This window comes from Mustela lutreola, chromosome 9, assembly GCF_030435805.1.
Source record: "Mustela lutreola isolate mMusLut2 chromosome 9, mMusLut2.pri, whole genome shotgun sequence".
NCBI classification, from domain to species: Eukaryota; Metazoa; Chordata; class Mammalia; order Carnivora; family Mustelidae; genus Mustela; species Mustela lutreola.
The window spans coordinates 7,461,056-7,478,622 of record NC_081298.1 but is presented as its reverse complement, the minus strand read 5'-3'; the positions used below and the strand labels follow the sequence as shown (position 1 = coordinate 7,478,622).

Sequence of the window (17,567 nt, the reverse complement as noted above, 5' to 3'; positions counted from 1 at the left end):
ATTAGAATCATCTATTCTTTATATTTAGCGAGAACTACACTTAGCTGTTATCCTTGGGATGGAAATTTACTCTTTTAAATAGAAAAAAAATTTAGTTCAATCAATTGACAGAAAAGCATTAACTAAAAAGTGCTGCAGGTGGTAAGTCGATGTGTTATATAAAACACGAAGGAGATGGTTGAATGAATTAATTTTAAGGAGATGAAAAAAAAAACTGCTGTAAACTCTTGAGTGGGATTGTTCTCAAATTGTCATCTTTTTAACAATGTCTGTTACTCCAGCGAGTCCCACGTGACCATGTTCAGGGAGTCCTATTTCATTCCCATGGAAGCGCACTGAGATATTTAGGGTAAGATTTTAATCCTCAGGTACTCAGTGGCTCTCTGAGAATTCTTAGGACAGAGAGTGTCCAAAGGTGAAGTTGTGACCCTCGGAGCTCAACAGATTTATTTCTGCTTCTTTATCTCTCTTCAACTCATGACAGCATCTCACGCTGCTTGACTTCAAAGGCCTCTGTGTCCTCTTGAGGGACGGCACACATCTCAGAGGCCTTCCTTGTGGAGCATTTGTTGGTGAACTCTTTGTTGGCAGTCCCAAGTGGGAAGCACTGTGTTTTGTGCATCTTGATGAATATTTATGGCCCGGGTTTGCAAATTACAAATAAAACACCTGGGGAATGTGTTAAAGAGCAAATTTGTCTGGCCCCACCCCAGGAGGTTCTGAGTCAGTAGACCTTGGCTAATCTCTAGGAATCTACATAATTAACAATTATCTTGAGTGATGCTGGACCAGCGCTGAGAATCACTGATGCGTGATGTCTGGCAGAATGAGGAATGGCCTTGATGGCACGGTGGCTCCCAACTTTTGCATTATTTTTGTAACGTGTGTTTGTATGTTACAGACATCCTGAGCTGCCTTTTCATAAGCCAGATTTTGGTTTTTCCTTCTTTTCTGATGAACCAACATGACGTAATCTATTCCACTGTGATTTCCCTGCCAGTAGGTGCGTGTGAATTTATATAATAGTATTTTTGTAGTTGTTTGTAACATTGCACTTTTGCCCTTACTACTTAATAAAACAGAAGAAAAACGGAAAATGAAAAAGATCCCCTAAACCCACTACAGATGGATCAGAGGTGGGCATTATTGGGCGTGCTGAATTTGAGGAGCCTTTAGCTTGCATTCAGCAGCCTTTGGACATAAGCCAGGAAGAGACTGGTTTGATTGTGGAGAAAATGAACAAGTATAAAAGGAAGTTAGAAATGGTATCCTTCAAGAGTGAGTCTGAAAGTTGAGGCATAATTCGAAATGTAAATCATCTTCCAAAGTGAAAATAATGTTTTGCTACAGTGGATATATTTTTGCTTACCTTTAGCATGCTCAATTTCTAAAACATTTTCTGAAGCACGCACAAAAGAAAGGGGTAGCCAGTAGTAGAATGACAGCCTATTTTCTGCACTCCTTATGGGAACAGAGTGACCGTTACTCCCGCTGTAATTACAGTCCTCTGGTGGTGATCAAATTTTCAGGGAGACAGTTGTCTCCTCCATTATTCAGACATGGAGTGAGATGTTGGTAAGACTTCTTAGTGTCAGCCACAGGACTGGAAATTTTAATTTTCGTGGTGGGTTCGCTATCCTGAGAATGAGTTTATGTTTGAACTTTTATCAGTGGCTCTCACAATTTGGCTTCTTAAAGTTCCTTAGTCTACTGCTTAATTAGACTGTGGTCTGACAGCAACAGAAGGAGGACTGGTATCTAACAGTTAATAAATTAGGCTGTAATTCTAAGATTTTGCTTAATTATCTCTACAACTCTCCATGTAAACATTTTAAGTATTTTATTTTGAAATAGTTGTAGATTTTTATTCAGTTGTAAGAAATACTATGCAAATCCTGTACCCTTTACCCAGTTTTTGTGCTGATAACGTCTTCAAAACTATAATGCAACATCATAACCAAGATATCAACATTAATACAGTTAAGACACAGGATAGTTCTCTTGCTGCAAGGATCCGTCTTGGTCCCCTTTTGTCGATATATCCGCTTCCCATCACTAACCCCCAACAATCACAGATCTGTTCTCCATTTCTGTAATGTTGTCATTTCACGAATGCTATAAATGGAGTCATATAGTATGTATCCTTTTAGGTTTGGCTTTCCCCTCTATCCTACTCAGCATAATTATCTGAAAACTCAAACTGTTGCAGTATTGATGGTTCAGTTGTTTTTGTGGCTAAGTAGTGTTCCATGATACAGATGTACCACCTTAGTCCACTGAAGAACATGTGAGGGTTTCCAGTTTTGTGCTGATCCAGATCAAGCTGCTGTGAACGTTTATGTTCAGATTATGTGTGTGTGTGTGTGTGTGTGTGTGTGTGTGTGTGTGTGTGTGATGTTCTGGGATAGATACCTAAGAAAGCAACTGTGGGTCATATGTTGCTTGTTTAGTTTTTAAAGAAACTGCCCAGCTGTGTTTCAGAGTTCCTGTACCATTCTACATTCTGACCAGCAAAGTGTAAGAGACCCAGTTTCTCTGCATCCTTTTTAGCATTTGGTGGTGGTATTTTTTTTTTTTTTTCAGCCAATCTGATAGATATGTAGTAATATTTCCTTGCGGTTTTAATTTACGCTTACCTGGTGGCTAATAACATTGAACATTTTTTCTGTGCTTCTTCATCATCTGTGCATCCTCTTTGGTGAAATGTGTGTTCATTTTTTTTGTTTGTTTGGTTTTTTCTTCCTTCCATTTTGTCATTGGATTGTTTGACCCTTTATGTTGAGTATTAGGAGTTCTTTATGTATCCAGATACTAATCCTTTGTCAGATTCATGGTTTGCAATCATTTCTCCCCAGTCTGTAACTTGTCTTTTCATTCTCTTAATAGGGTTTTTCACAAAACAAAAAGTTTAAGTTTTGAGAAGGTACAGTTTGGCAAGTTTTTCTTTTATGGATTATGCTTTTGTCGGGAAGTCTAAGAATTCTTTATCCAGACCATGATCCCAAACATGGTCTTTTTTTTTTTCTTCCCTAAAGTCTTACAGTTTTGTTTTATATTTAAGTCTATTTTGAATTTAAAATGAATAGTTTAGGTGAAGGTGTTTGTTTGTTATGCTTTTTTGTTTATTTGGTTTTTTACCTACAGATATTCAATTATTCTAGTGCCATTTGTTTGAAAGGTTACCCTTTCTCTGTTTAATTATTTTTCTATTTCCATCTCCATGCTTTTATATATCTTGTAAGTTCAATGACTATGTGAGATGAAAGCCAATAAAATTGATTTTAATTATACTATTTTACTGGTACCTCTGGATATTTAAGAAATAATAATTCTCTTTCATTTAGTTTACAGCGTCAATTTTTGTTAAACAAAACAAAAATAAACAAAAAAACCTCTCTCATGTCATTAGAAATTCCTTCTGAAATTTATTTCAAGTGATATACCTATGGTATCCCATAGATAGGTTAACATACATATTATTGGTGTAGTATAATTTCCTCGGTATATTGTGTATATTATTCATACTAATACATTTTATTTTATTTTATTTATTTTTTTTTTTTAAAGATTTTATTTATTTATTTGTCAGAGAGAGAGCGAGCGAGAGCGAGCACAGGCAGACAGAGTGGAAGGCAGAGTCAGAGGGAGAAGCAGGCTCCCTGCGGAGCAAGGAGCCCGATGTGGGACTCGATCCCAGGACGCTGGGATCATGACCTGAGCCGAAGGCAGCTGCTTAACCAACTGAGCCACCCAGGCGTCCCATACTAATACATTTTAAACACACTGACTACCTGTATTATCTTACAGATGCGTACATCTATATTGTATTATATATATATGTACCACATACTTACTTGTGTAATAGAAGTACTGTCATTAACTTGGTCCTTCCTCATTATTGAGGCCTTAGTAGTTTCTATTTATTATTATTTAAATAATAATAATAGAATTATACATTCAACAAGATGAGGCATATGTCTTACCCCTGTATTCAGAGCAAAACTTCAACGTGGAGTGGAGTTCGTGTTCATTTTACCACCCCAAACAAAATGATTAATGAATGTTTAGTTTACTGAGTGAAAAGAGAAAAACAGAATCTGTTCAGCATTGCAGACAAGTTCCTCATCCACCTGCCAGTTACTAATAAAGTTGTAGAAGGCATTTTAAATTGAGTATGGTTTGAATGGCCAAATGTTTTATGTGGACTTTTTGTTTCTTCTTAGTAGCTCAGAGGTTCTTAAGCTTTATAGTGCATAAAATTTATTTATGGGTTGACTATACAAAGCCACATAAAGATGGTACTTAGAAGGTGATTTAAGGATTAGGGAGATAATTGTGATTGGATACTTACCCACATGTCTGCACTTGAATTCAGAATTCCTCTGTCAATTTTGGGCTGCATTTGGGCTTTTTCTTTAGGATAAATTATTTTTCTCTTCATATTCGTTGTCAAGTGGCCGTTAGAGGTCATAAGCAGAATATAAGAGTGCCACTCAGATCTCTGCTATCAGTGAATATTATCATTAATGCACATCCTTATTAAATTTTGGGTTAAACCATCTCATTTTATTTTGCTTATGGAGAATATTGTTTTTCATTTACTCACTAGCTCTTTGTACTTTTTTCTCTTTGGTATGATTAATATTTTAGTGTCTAATTTTGTCTGTATTGGTTATTCTAATCAAGGTAGCTTTGGTTGCTGGGATCAGAACTCCATTCAGCCTCACTCCATTAAGAGTGATGTTGATGGTGATGGGTTGCAAGGGACATAGAGGATTTCTAAGAAAACAGGAAGAAGTCAGCAACAGAAAGATTACAAAGGACTAGAATGTCTCTTCTGCCTGGAGAAGTTGTCTGGTTCTTTGTACCAGGTTCCACTGCCTAACTATTAGGCACATGATTCAATATGGTTGCCAACCTTTGTTTATAACCTGCTAGGGTTGACCTCTCAAATCAGCCTGTGCCTCGGTAATCTGAGTATCTGGGTGGGGTGTTCTGAGGGAGAATCTGGTTGGTGTTGATCAGTCTTTAGCTAGTCTAGTGTCTGGTCCAACTATCGAACCTCAGTTATGAGGGATGTCATATGACACGTAGAGGCCGTCTCTTTCTAGGGCTGACAATGAAGTCTTCAGCATATATTGGGCCCATGGTTTCCATATTTAATTGCATTTGAAATAAGAGCATATACCATGAATGCCTATATTATTTGTGCTAAAATGGGCTTTTTGTCTCTGGGACATTTTCTGAAATGTTGCTACTGGTACTGTTATTGAAATGTTAAGAAATTTGCCTTCAAATATTCATTTTGATTGGATTCCAGTTCTTGAATGACATAATATGCCTGTTGTGGAAACAGTTTGGGGTTTTAAAATTTTATTTTCCCATGGTAGCCTCAGGCTTATGGATTATGAATACTTTACAGGTGAAAACCTCAAAAAGAAAACATTTCTATGCAAATGCCAGTAATATCTGACTTGGTGATGCTGAACTCTGTCTTTGTATTTCTTCCCAGATATATCAGCGATGCTGGCTAGTATTCAAGAAAGCTTCAAGCAAAGGTCCGAAAAGGCTGGAGAAATTTTCTGATGAACGTGCTGCATATTTTAGGTGTTATCATAAGGTAAAACTTGATTGTTGTGGCTTTCTAGAGATCTGTTCACAAATAGGTAACCCGAGTTCATTGAATCTGAAAACTTGTCTAGGTCATTTACCAGAAGTACAAATAATACTTTGTCCAAAGACAAAACATCTCTAAATTACTATTTGTTAATTGTTTAAGATAATGGACCACTGTAAAGTTACTCTTCTGATTTCCTACTATTTGTTGTTGTTTTTCCAATGTGTAGTGTAGAATTCACCATGTTCTTTTTGAATTTTCAATTTGTGTAGTAAACCCAACTCCACCATTGAATCCCCCTCACAGTAAAGATTAAGTCTCCATGTATCGAGCACATCTAGTGCCTGAAACAGATGAGATCCTCATTTAGTGCTTGAAATGTGGGGGGTGAGCATGAGGGGAAGAACCTAGAAAACGGATGAATGGTGAAGGAGCAGGAAGTTTCACTCATTATTTTTTTTAAGCTTGATGACTAAATTTCATTCAGTCTTGCAGTTTGAACAATGGTCGTCAGCTTTCCTCACTAAAAATAGTAACTGTATTAAAATACATCCTCTGGGAGTAGAAAATGAGGGAAAATACACGGCATACTTGGATTTACAAATTAACCATGTCTTTCTCTCTACAGGGCGATGTTTTTCATGGCCCTTGTTAATGGGCAGCCTGTGTCTTTTCTCTTTTCACGAAAATTTATAAAAATGCATGGTTTAACTTCTTTTTCCCCCAAGGTGCTGGTTATTTCCATTTTGGGGAAACGCTACTCTTCTCTATGGAGGAATTATGTTTACTTTTAGGACAGAACATTTTAATTGTTTCAGTTTTCAATCTCGAGATTCTGATCCTTATTTGATGAGATTTTTGTCAGGACTGGGGCATTTTATGTGAAACCAGTAGATTCCTTAGCACAGAGATTTGGCTAGGTGATGGAAAGCGAATAATCTTTACTTTTTATGCAAATTCTCCACAGGTGGTGACTTTATGACTTCTTATTAAGGGGCTGTTGTTGACACCTTGGTTTATCTAATAATGAAAAGCAGTAGGGCAAGCTGTATTCCTTTGCAATTTAGAGAAATAAAGCATATGCCATGCTTTATAGGCACATCTGTACATACATAAGGGGAAAAAAAGCAGTAAGCAAGACTTCTGAGATAAGTAGGGAAGGGAGGTAAGAATTATATGTTCCATGTGAACTCTTTCCCCCCTATCTCATAATGAAGTTCCATATTCCAAGGTCAGCTTCCTTCCGAGACTACCATTAACGTAAGGGAGAAGGAACCAAAGGAAACCTCTTCAGGAGTCTAGAATTTCCTCCATCATTTCTCTTCCCTGTGCCACGCATTTCCACTATTCAGATAATGGTGTTTGTCCTCAGGCAAGAGTTGTTGGGTTGCAAATCTATTACACAGGAGCTGTGATCCAGGAAGCCAGTGAGAGCATACCACTGAATCCTTGCAAATAATCTTGAGCCAGTCTCAGTATTTCTGTAACACCTGAAACTCCTGGTGTCCAGACATTTTGGACCACGTGTATTATGTCCCAGTTATCCCACATATACCCAGTATCTTTGTTAATAATAAGGTGGTGAACAATGATATGGGAATAGCTTGCTTCATATTTACTTGAGAGTCCTTGCCTTATAAGGGAGCACAGAATGCCCCAGGGTTATTTGGATTATCTCTGGGACAAAAGGAGAACCTTCTCCAGGTTTCTGTTCCTTAACTGATCTCCATTCTTTCCCTCTATCTCGAAGGTCCATCCAATCCTGGGGACCAGATTGCCTACTAACTGACTGTTTTCTTCATTGTTCTTTGTTTCCTTCTCATTATAATTAACAAGGTCATCTAAAGGCTTCATCTCCTAGGTGGCCAGAAGTTGTGGTTCCGCATCAGCTCTCTCTTGAGAACCTCAGCAGGCTGTAACTTTACAGTTCACCATCTGCCACCACAGGATGGCATGTTTGTGTCACCCCAAAATTCATGTGTTGAAACCCACCCCCCAGTGGGATGACATTTGGAGATGGGGCCTTTGGGAGGTGGTCAGGGCGTGAGGGTGGAGTCATCATGACTGGAATTAGTGCTCTTATAGGAGAGAGCCCAGGGAACTCCCTCCTTCCTTCCTCCCCGCGAGGACACAGCCGTCCGTGAACCAGGAAATGGGGCCTCACCAGACACTGAATTTGCCAGTGCCTCTGCCTTGGGCTTCCCAGGCTCCAGAACTGTGAGAAACAAATTTCTGTTGTTTATAAGCCACCCAATCTGTGGTAATTTATTACAACAGCTCCGATGGACTAAGAAACCATTATATTCTTGTCCTGTCTAGTCATTGTGTGTGACCGCTAATGTTGATCAGGCCTTTCTCGTGTCGGTAGCGCTCCAAGTCGAGCACAGAAATCCCTGATTCCTCACAATCCTCTATACTGGATCCAGAAAAGTAAAGAAATAGGCTGTGCTTTGTTTACAGACCTTCCCATATTTACGAGGAGAAAAAAGATAAGTGAGGAATAGTTTATAGGAACCCCCCAAATCCAGTCCATCAGCAAGTGGTCTTGGCTCTGTGGTCAACATGAAGAGGCTCCAAACATTCTCACAACCTCTTTCACTACCACTGTGGTCCAGGCCACTGGGCTGCCTGATGGCTGGCCCTCCACAGTGTATTTCAAACCCTTATATCACATCATGGTCCTCCATGCAAAACCCTCAGCCAAGTCCTTGTAACGGCCTACACGGTCACATGATTTGACCCCTTGTCCCCCGTTTCACCTGGTCTGCTCGGTCCTCCCAGCCTGCTTTACTCTGCTGCAGGCACCCTGGGCTCTTTGCTTTCCTCAGAGCATTGTGTGTGTGGTGTTTTCCTTTTCTGGAATGCTCTCCCCACAAATATCCATGTAGCTCATTTCCCTGTGGTGTTCCGGTCATTGCTCAAATTTCTCCTCTAAGAGAGGCTGTTCCTTGATCTCTTGTTTAAAATAGAATCCTTTGGCATACCTTCCCATCTCTGTTTCTCTCTTCATCTCTTATCCCTACATGTTTATTTGTTTGGCTGTTTCTTACTATCCTCCCTACATGACCACCATAAAATAAAGTCTACAAGAGTAGATTTTTTGGGTGTTTGTTTGGTGGAGGGGGCGGGGGGAGAGGCATGGTTCACTATTTAGTGATCATTGCCTAATACATAATAGACATATTTTAAACAATGGGTTGAAAAGCAACGCATGTTATCAATAGATGAGATAAAGTACATGCAAATGGCTTTGTGTCCTATTTTTATTTAGCTTACCAAAAGAAGTCTGTACTTGAGACACCTGAAGCCAAGTAAAGGAATCTTGGTTTGAGGGATATGGGGTAGATGGTGATGGGGGCAGAAAAAGCCAGGGTTGGGCAGTTTGGGGAGGACAGACTCAAAAGTAAAACCAAAGTGGATTGTAACGATCCCCTCTGAATGTGAACCGAGCTAAGGGAAGATTGAGGACAAACTTGTCCTACTTCAGACTTCTACCTGCTGGTTTTGGAATTTAATATGGAAATCTTTGGGGACCGTGGTAAGCCACAGTCTCTTTCATCTATAATAATCATTAACCAAAGTTCAAAGCATTAGAATGGAAGAATTATCTACATTAAGCCTCCAAACCCTTGATGAGCTCCTGTAGCCTCCAAACCCTTGATGAGCTCCTGTAGCCCGTCATCCTCCTTACTCTCGCAGATCTGATACATTTAGTAGGAATCTCTTAGGGGCATATAAAAAGCCAGAATAACTCTGCAATATGCATTTTTTATCTAAATGCTGTGTAATTTATGAATCTTGATAATAAAATACGGAGGTTATAAGTAGCATGCTGTGACCAGATTTCAGAATTGATTTGCCTATAAATAAAGCAATTTCTGAAAGACATGAGGAGCTGTCCATTATGCTATTTGATCCGTACAGAGCTGGTGTGGCATAGGTAGCCACAATCCTCCTGGAGGAAAGCTGTAGCATTTATGAGACCGTAGCGCCTCTTTCATTTCATTCTTCGAGATATTATTAAGAAAAAAAAAAAATGCTGCGATGCCTGGGTGGCTCAGTCGTTTAAGTGTCTGCCTTTGGCTCAGGTCATGGTCTCAGCGTCCTGGGATCGAGTCCCAGGGCTTCTTGCGCGGCGGCGATCCTGCTTCTCCCTCTGCCCCTTCTCCTGCTTATACTCTCTCTCTCTCTATCTCTCTCACTCTCACTCTCTCAAATAAATAAAATCTTAAAAAAATTTTTAAGAAAAATGATACTTTTTGCATATCCGATTTCTATTAGAAGTTATAAAACAGGAAATTGACTGCAGAATTTTAAAACTTGGTGCCTTCCTCACTGAAAATGTAGCTAAGGAGGAGCTCATGAAAAAAAAATTGGAAAATAAATACATAAATAATGCACATACAGAGCAATTCATTTTTCATTTCTTTACCTCTTCTGTGACGTTCCCCTCAAGCACCACAGCTGTCAAAGATGGCTGTGAAATTGATTAACTGTAATTGCAACAATATTAATACTCCAGTGACTTTAAATATGCTTTCCGACCTTCTTGTTAAAGGCAAGTTCACTGTTTTCATTCAAGAAATCAAAGTTGCTCACCCCAACCAGAAAAGGTTGATTGTTTCTATGAATAATTTTACTTTTTCAAGACGAGTGACAACTGGAAGGCCATCTACGTGGAAGGTAGACTGTCTACTGTTTTTGAGACCAAGCCAAATGGTGGGGTAGGACATATGCCAGACCCAGATTTGGGAAACCTGCTTTCTAATCCTGGCTTTCCAGACACATATGACAGGTTGCTTCACTTGTGTGTAAGGGTGATCTCTGTTACAAGATAAGCTGAGGCATATTAAACATTTTAAGAGTTTACTTGAGCAAAAATTGATTCAAATTGTGCAGCACCAAACTGGACGTGGTAGGAGTCCCCTACCTAGAGGAGTTGAGGAAGGAGTTTTATAGTGAAAAGGAGGAAGCAAAGTAAGGCAGTTATTGATTGGCTGTAGCTTAAAGCCGAGTTGTCTGTGATTGGTTGGTTGTCCTTAGCATTTGGACACCATAACCTTGAGGCATTTACAGGTTCAGGATTTGGTTTTCTCTCATAGGCTCTCAGAGCAGGAGAGCCACAATGGTCTAATGGTCTCCTTGTTTAATTAATTTAACACCTCCAAGACAAGTTCCATCATGGCTTCTCCATCATCACACACGGCTGAGCTTGCAGGATTCAGTTACTTTGGGCCAGAAGGACAGTTCTAACTGATTGTCTAATAGAGTGTTTCCCAAAATGTATGCCAGAGACTATGAAAGAGGAGGGTTCCAGGAGGAAGAGGGTTCTGTGGTCAAAGACGTTTGGGGACTGCAACATTTCCATCCATTCTTGAGAGTCATAATCCACCGTAGCTTATCAGAGGATCTAAGAAAGCCTATAATATGGACACCTGAGTAACTTTGAGTCAGCGTTTCCACAGTAATGGGGCCATGGAGCTCCCTTTTTTAATATTGTGTGTTCCATGGAACAAAGACATTTAATTCTGAGGAACACAATTGTGGATATGTGTGTCACCTTGTTTATTTTCTGTCCACTCGGCCTGTTGTCATTTCAACAGTGAGCATCTGGGGATGGTCATTCCTACTCTACCGAAATCACGTTAACTTATGTATCAAATGAATACATGCCCGTGAATGTATCAGAGAAATGAGAGACCCTCTCACTGCGAAGAGTAATCACCATTATTATTTTTGTCAGAGTAATGTGTTCTGTCATTCTGTCCTTCCTAAGTGAGTAGGTCACTTTCTAGCTCCCCAACCCATCGTCAGACCTTGTTCTTGGTTTCTGCAATAATAGGGTTCCGGGTTCTTCACAGTAAGCTAACATCTTAAAAATTATTTCTCTGAAATTTCCACCAGCTTATCACTTGTGTCTGTTTGTCTGGGTTAGGGTTAATGTTTTCTGTACTAATGACTCCTTCTTGTTTACTCGGCTTCTCTCTCTTCTAAAACTTTCGCTCTTGTGATGGAGATGTCTGTAATAGATGTTTTCAAAATCTTACCATATATCAAAGCATCTTTTTTCAATATTCACACAACAGCTTTGGAGTCATTCCCTCTTTGTGCAAGAAACTACCTATCAGACCCTGTTCTGGAAGCTGCCTTCACTTGGGCCAGTGAGGGCATGCCTCTTCACATCCCCACAGATTAAATTGTAGGTTATTACTTGGAAGCTTTCCCCAGATGGTAAATGCTTCCATACTCACATTTCTTCGGTAAACGTAGAGTGGATAGGAGGGGTTAACTATGGTATCCAAACTACATCTTCCTGTTTTAAATACTCGAGGACATAAAAGTCTGCACCATTGTGCCAGAGGCTCCTGAAATATGTTCAAAATTGAATGAACTATATTTCCTACCTGAGCTTGGTCTCTTTCTCTAGTTCCATGCCTCAGTGTAAGGCACCAGATTCACCTAGATTCACCCTCTTCCTTACTCCCTCTCCTGTCTAGTCCATCACCACGTTTGCTCACACTCCTGCTGTTGATCGGATACCCTTCCTTCCCTGGTCCATGTGGCAGACATTAATCGATCCTTCAGAGTCTCTTCTATGTCTTTTTGTCCCCATGACTCTTCCTGACCACCCCAAGGTAGCCTGTCTTCTGGGCACCTTCTGCCTGGATGCACTGGTCATATTGAAAACAGTGATTTGTTTTCATGCTGGTGGCAGATTCTCTCTGGTTGGTGCTGACCCCTTAATCATACCCTTTCGTCCTTGGTGATGGGTAGCTGATTTTTAGCTGAACACAAGGCTACCCAAGGAAAAGATCCCTATGTAGTGAGGTATGACCAAATGATTAAATCCTGGCCCAAGTGTAATCAGGGAAGGTGATATTTCCTTCATTTCTTTTTCTTTCCTTTTGGTTAGAAAATGGACATTAGCCATCATGGCCCACAGTATGGAAAAGACCATGGGTCGAGGATGGCAGAGCACCAGGATATGTCCCATAAAAGTGTAAAGGAAGATGTTGAGGGCTGGTCTGTGCTCCCTGACACCCTGTGTCCTCATCTGGTTCAGGCTACAGTAACAAAATATCATAGACAGGTGACTCACACAACAGGCAGTCAGGTCTCGTGGTTCTGGCAGTTGTAAGTCCAAGATCAGGGTGCTGGCATGGTCTGATTCTGGTGAAGGCCCTCGCCTGCGTTTCAGATTGCTCACTTCTTGGTGTGTCCATATGTGGTGGAAGGCATGAGGGAGCTCTCCGGATTCTCTTCTATAAAGGCAATGATTCCATTCATGAGCAGTCCACCTTCATGATGGAATCACTTCTAATACCGTCACATTGGGCATTGGGTTTCAACATATGAATTTTGTGGGGACACAGATACTCAGTCTGTAGTACCACAGAACACCAGGTGAGCCCTAGACTATCTGTTTCTCTCATGTGACAGGAGTAACTCCTCTCGTATTCGGACTTCATAATCTTGGATTTTCTCTCATGTGCAGTGAAGAGCTGATAGAGTTTACCCTCGCTGGTAGAGACAATAGAACACATTTTCTTCATTGCCCAGTGCATTCTGGGTAGGGAACTCTGTTACCACCAAGAGGACCTGCTGTGATCCTCTCTGTTGAGTGTGATTTCCATGAAGGTGGGAACTGTGCTTTATTCAGCTTTACGTGTCCTTGGGGCCTACCACAGTGTCTGGCACAGTGACTGCTTTTGATCCCAGGGACACTGAGGGTACCTGGGAAATGATCTGTGACCTACTTATACTAGTACCACATAGTGGAAATGTTAGGAGACCCTTTGGTTTTTGGAGCATAAAAAGAGCTGTGTGAATCATACCAAAGTCTCCGTCATTGGAAATTACTGCACGATTTTGCCCTACAGAGAAGACTGTCTAATAATAAAGACAGTCCTGTCACAGTTAGACAGATATTTAAATTTTTAAAAATCTATATAAAATAACACACAGGATTTAAAAAATCAAATGATACTGAAGGCCTTATGGTAAAAATTAAATCTTGTTTACTTCATCTCGCCCCTCCGATTGTGGGCTGAATTACATATGTAATTCCTGTGGATATGGCCTTATTTCGAAATAGGGTCTTTGTAGACATCAGTTTAGGATGAGGTTCCTGGGTTTGGTGTTCTGGTAAGAAAAGACGCAGACATACTGGGGAAGATGGGGGCAGAGATTGGAAGGATACAGCCACAAACCAGGGGATGCCAGGGACTGTAGGCCTCGGCCAGAAGCTAGGGGAGAAGCCTGGGACAGAGTCTCACTCAGAGCCTTCAATAGGAACCACCCCCACTGACGTCTTGATTTTGGGCTTAGGCCTGCAGAGAGAAGACACTGCTGATGTTCAGGACCCCCAGTTTGTGATGCTTTGTTACGGCAGCCCTAGGAAGCTCATACGCCTCCCCAGACCTAATCAGCACCTTCGTAGCTTGCTTTCATTTTCTCGGTAGTTGTTTCTGTAACTCTAAATGATATGTTTATCTCTCTCTTATTTTGTCAACCTCCTACATTATGAACAGATTCCCCACGTTAGGAAGTCAGTGATGTGGCTCATGTATACAGTCCCACGCCAGCTCTTTCCTTTTCCTTACGAAGGGTGGTGATTATTTTAAAGAACTTCTGACTATATGTGCAACATTCAGTAATAAACGTCTGTGCCTTTCCCCATTAATGCGGGGAAGAACTTCTTGACTCACCACCTCATACAATGAAGGTACCATTGCCTCTACCCTTTGCTTGTCTCTGCTCCAACTTGCTGGGTTTTCTTCGCTTTCATATTATCCAACTCCAGGTTATTGCTGCCTTGTAGAAAGGGGAGCCCACGGTTGTCACCCAGTCTACTCTTTCAAGAGGAAATGGAAATGCAGATTTTTTTGGTGAGAACTTCTAACATGTAAGTGTATTTGTAAAATACAGCATAGACCAAAATCAAATGTCTCTCTGGGTTGCACTGACTTGTAGGCTCTCCCACCCCAATTTTTTTTTTTTTTTAAGTCTTTAAGTTACCTCTTGGATAATAGTAGAAGGAGAATGTGATTATCTTGCAGGAGTCTGCATGAGACCGTGTACTTAGTAGGTTGACTGTTTTAGCACGCATAAACTGCAAAATACTGTCATACTTTGTGATGAATATAGCATCTTATTTACTTTCAGATATTTATATTGGGCTTATGTGTGTGTATATACACACACATACACACATATACATGCACACACATGTATATATGCATTGTGATGAGGAACTTTGCAACACTTCAGCTACAATAGCATTTTCATCAGAGCCACACACATTTGTCATGAGATATTATTTTAGTCCAAACACCCATTAAAACTGTCAAAGAGAGGCTTATTCCGTATATGGCCCCTACAAGAGTAGAGGAAGGCAAAGAGAACCAAATCAGAGAGAAGGAGTAAGTCCATCAGAGTACAACCATGCGTGATTCAGGACGAAGGTGCTGTCAATCCAAATTGTTATACTCAGCATGATGTCTGCCCTGGGCATTGGGTCCTGTATCATCTGTGAGTTGTAAAACAAGCTGGTTTCAAAGTGATGCCTCCAAAGGAATTTTTTTTTTTTTTTTGAGGTTTACCAACACCCTTAGAATCATAATTAAACCCATTGCCATTACCACAAACAAAGGCCTTGAGTGCTTCTGTCCCAGCACACATCTCAGACTATCTCACGACACTCATCACCTTGCTGAACTTTTGTTCCACCTCAGGACATTTGCATCGGCTGTTCCTTTGGTCTACAAAGACTTTCCCATGGTTTCTTCTCTTATTTTATTTTAATTTTTTTTTTTTTAAGATTTCACTTATTTATTTGACAGAGGGAGGGGGGGAGCCCAAGCTGGGGGAGCGGCAGGCAGAGGAGAGCGAGAAGGAGTCTCCCCACTGCGCAGGAAGCCCAGTGCAGGACCCTGGGATCATGACCTCAGCTGAAGGCAGACGCTCAACCACTGAGTGACCCAGGAACCCTCTTACTTTAGATATTAACTTAAACATCATCACCTCAAAAAGGCCTATTTGAACCTTCCATGCAAGTCTGAATCACATTTCTTATTAAATTCATAACACTTAACACTGTTGAAAGTGTGTCATTCATTTATTTCTATACTTGTTTGCTGCTAGTTAACAGTACGCCCCAGGAACACACAGACAAGATCCTGTCTTGTGTGTTCAGCTCTGTGTCCTCAGCATCTTTATCAACATAGGGAATATAATAGGCATTCATTAAATGTTGGTTGAATTTGTGGTAGGAGGGAGAATACAGTACGCCATGGGTTTGGGGACAGAAAGGCTGTCCATTATGCTTAAATTATGTCTTAAGTTCCTAATCTGCAATGTGGGAAAAAGATAATAAGACTAGCCTCCCAAGGTTATGTGAAGATTTTTTTTTTAAATAATGTAAGGTGGGCACTTTATACTCTGTAAGCCCTTTGGAATAAATCATAAATAACGTCTTTAAATAAATGCGTGTGCTTTTGGACAATACCATTTTATCTAGAGGTTTTCCTTTGATTATTATAATAGCTGATATTTATTAAGGCCTTACTTTGTCCCAGTAGGCACTGAACAAAATTCTTCGGATATGTGAGTTCAATACAAGAGCAGTTTTATGAAGCAGAGTCTTATCATTCCCATTTTACAGATGAGGAAATTCAGGATGAGTGAAGTCAAGGCTCATGCTCAGGATTATACAGTTGGGCAGTGGCAGATTGAGATCTGGAGCCTAGGCATTCTGGCTCCAAAGCCCACATTCCTAAAACCCATGGCACACTGCCTCCCTGCTGTAGAGTCTTTAGTTCAAGTACTTTGTTTCGCTAGCCCAGCATTTAAGTGCGTAGAAGAGCTGTTCTCACGGAAGCAGGAGTGGAGTTGGAGTGGGGAAGAGAGATGCTCACATTCATTCTTCCCCCACTGGTCCTCATGTTCCCAGAGGCTCATAGAGATATTCCGGGGAACACATTTGAAAATCATCTGTTTACATTTTTCAGTGTTACATTTTATTTTGAGATAATTGTAGATTTATATGCAGTGGTAAGAAATAACACAGAGAAAATGTGTATCCTTTATCTGGTTTTCCCCAGTGGGAACATTATGCAAATCTGTAATACAATATCCCAGCTCGGATCCTGACGTTGATACGATCCACTCATTTCATTCAGATTTGCCTGGGTTTACCCATACTCATGTGTGTGCGTGTGTTCATTTCTGTGCAGTTTTCTCACCTGTGGGCTTAGTTAAGAGAGAGAAGGATTCCATCAGCAGAAGTATCCCTCGTGTTTCCTTTTGTAATTACATCTCCCAGGTCCCTACCCCAGCATGCACTACCATGTTTTTTGTATTTTTTTTCTTTTCAAGAATCATGCAGTATATTACCTTTTGGGATTGGCTTTCTTCAATTACAATCATTTCCTTGAGATTGATCCAAGTTGTGTGTATCAATAACCCTTTTTATTGCTGAGCACTATTGCTTAGTATGGATTACCACAGGTTGTTTATATTCACTGATAGAAGAACATCTGGGTTGTTTCTAGTTTTTGGTTATTACCAATAAAACATTTATTTCTCTGGGATAAATTCCCAAGAGTGCAATTGCTAGATCATATGGGGCTGTATCTTTACTTTTATAAGAAACTGCCAAACTGTTACAGAGTTACTGTGCCATTTTACATTCTCACCAGCAACATATGAGTGGTCCAGTTTTTCTGCATCTTCACCAGCATTTGGTGCTGTCACTTTTTTTTTTTTTAAGTCATTCTGTTAGTGATGTCTAATGTTGGTTTTCATTTGTGTTCCTGAATGGCTAATGATGTTGAACATATTTTTATACAGTTAACTTACCATCTGTATATTTTTTTTTCTATGAAATATCTCTTCATGTGTTTTGCCAATTTTTAACTATCGAGTTTTGGAAGTTTTTACTTTATTTTAT

At 40.1% G+C, this 17,567-nt stretch overlaps 1 protein-coding gene across 3 annotated transcripts in view; it reads left to right on the top strand.

Annotated features, from left to right (window-relative positions):
* The window catches only part of DOK5 (docking protein 5), a 353,468-nt gene that overhangs the window by 263,382 nt on the left and 72,519 nt on the right, over positions 1-17,567 (top strand). For all 3 annotated transcript variants that reach the window (XM_059133197.1, XM_059133200.1, XM_059133199.1), the window contains one exon: positions 5,513-5,620. In XM_059133197.1, the coding sequence (XP_058989180.1) occupies positions 5,513-5,620 (108 nt within the window). The remainder of the gene's footprint in view (positions 1-5,512; positions 5,621-17,567) is intronic.